At 35.8% G+C, this 2,091-nt stretch overlaps 1 protein-coding gene across 5 annotated transcripts in view; it reads right to left on the reverse strand.

The window, feature by feature from the left end:
* LOC106522390 (potassium voltage-gated channel subfamily KQT member 2) overlaps positions 1–2,091 on the reverse strand; it is a 35,112-nt gene that overhangs the window by 14,976 nt on the left and 18,045 nt on the right. For 4 of the 5 annotated variants that reach the window (XM_014015374.1, XM_014015375.1, XM_014015376.1 and 1 more), the window contains exon 11: positions 272–325. The exons of the other annotated variant lie outside the window; for it this stretch is intronic. In XM_014015374.1, the coding sequence (XP_013870828.1) occupies positions 272–325 (54 nt within the window). The remainder of the gene's footprint in view (positions 1–271; positions 326–2,091) is intronic. 5 annotated transcript variants of the gene reach the window in all.

Below are 2,091 nucleotides of genomic sequence, written 5' to 3' on the forward strand. Positions count from 1 at the left end.
GACATCAACTGATGTTACAAAACACAAAGCTTAAAATCATAAAATTTCACAAATATTATGTGTAAAGTTTGTGCGATGGTAGCTGTTAGTCATTAACAACACACAGTGTGACCCAAGTGGCTACAACTTTGTCCTTTCTCAGCATAAAATCATTTATATTTTTGTGGCTCGTGGGGTTTTATTTGTGCTTAAATCAGGAAGGAAAACAGGAAGGAAAGGAGAGAAACACAAACTTGCAGTGCAGTTGTTAGTATCTGTGCAGCAACTATACCTAATAGTTCTCGGGCAGCACCCACAAAGTCTGTCTTTGTGTGCATTTTCACTACTGGAGTGGTGGGCAGTAAAGGAGACACAAAAAGATAAATCACAAAAACAAGTGTGCGCCATTAAAATGATGCCAGTAACACTTTACAGATCATTAGAAATCTGGTTTTCAGCTGGAGATTTGTGCTCTTAAAATTGTCGTCTAATATTTTTTCTAAACGAAATCGCTCATTAAAGGTTGCACCAACTAGTAAAAATGTCATTTGTGATAAAGTGTTACTGCATTGTCTATCATTACACATGTTTTCTTTACCAAAAAACAGTGTGGTAACAAACCCAAGCACAGCTCTTAAAATGTTCCAAACTCTCCTGAGGCGAACAGCTTGTTGGTGAATATTCAGGGTGACCAGGTGTTCCTCTTTGCGTGGGACTGCACAACATTTTTAGCTCTTGTTGCACATTTAGAGAAGATGTCCCACATTTTGTCAGACTTGCTCTAGTTTCAACAGATGAGAAAAAGCCCATTTAATGGGAGTAAAATGAATCAGTTACAGGTTAATGCTATTTTTAGGAAGCCAAAAACAAACTTATAGTAAAGCCATGACGGCTAAAAACGTCATCAAGTAAGAATCAAAATGTGAACAATATTTTTCCTCAAGTTGATGATAATTGTGTGAATGAACTACATGTGTTTATCTAGAAACAACTGAAAAAAGACTGAAGGCTTCTGGGAAAATGTCTTTTTGGTCAGACGAGACAAAACTGAAGCGTCTCTGTTTACAGAAATAAAAAATGAAAGATGGCGGAGGCTTGGTTTGCKTCTGGGGCTGCTCTGCTGCGTCGCGGTGTCTAAAATCTGAGCAGGGTACAGCGGAATCTCAAGACTATCAAGGCATTCTGGAGCAGCTGCAGGTCATGGGTCCTCCAACAGGAAAATGAGCCAAAAAGAATGGCTTTGAACAAAACACTGATCTAAGTCCTGTTGAACATCAGTAGAAGTATTAATGCAAACTTGCAGCCAGAGTAGTTTACATAAGAAGTGGGATCCCTGYGGGCAGGTGCTGAATTCTTATAGGGAGTTACAGAAATTTGTCCATCGCCTCAACAGGTGCAACAAAATTTTAGCTTAGCGGTACCACTGTCCTTTCTTTTCTTTAGTCTGTTTTTAAATAATTCTTTTGAACTAAAAATCAAAAGCTGTAATTGATTTTTTTAGCCTAATTTCAGTAATTTGTTCTTATCACTTTGGTCAGTTTCAAGTTATTTCAGTGACCTTTATAGGTTTTTCTTTATCGAAAGGGTTACAACAAATAAAACAAATTCATAAAGATAACCTTTACTGTGCTTGATGTCGGACTGTAGGATAAATCTTGTGCCAGCAGCAATTGATTTTGAATCGCTCAGATTGAATCTGAATGTGCATAATTTCAAATTGAATGCATTGGTTTGAAAATAAATTTTACTCTGTTGAAACTGAATTTAAAGTTTTGAATTTGAATTGATTTGCTTTAAAACTGTATTTTGGTTTATTAAAAATTGAGTTTGACTACTTTCACTTTCAGTTCCATAATTCAATTTAACAACAAAGTTATTTTAATGCAGTTATTCATTTTACCTATATGTAGAAAACGTTACATTTGCATCACATCATGGATCATCGATCCGATGTTGCTGCTGACTGATCCATGAAGTGATGAAAATGTAACATTTTATATAGGTAAAATTAATCACTGCAATAAAATAACTTTGTTTTTGTCACTTTTACGGTGGATTGCATCAACTCTGTTACATACAGAAGGAAAACTTCACCGAAGTGAAACATAAATC

This window comes from Austrofundulus limnaeus, unplaced genomic scaffold (genome assembly GCF_001266775.1).
Source record: "Austrofundulus limnaeus strain Quisiro unplaced genomic scaffold, Austrofundulus_limnaeus-1.0 Scaffold128, whole genome shotgun sequence".
Lineage (NCBI taxonomy): Eukaryota > Metazoa > Chordata > Actinopteri > Cyprinodontiformes > Rivulidae > Austrofundulus > Austrofundulus limnaeus.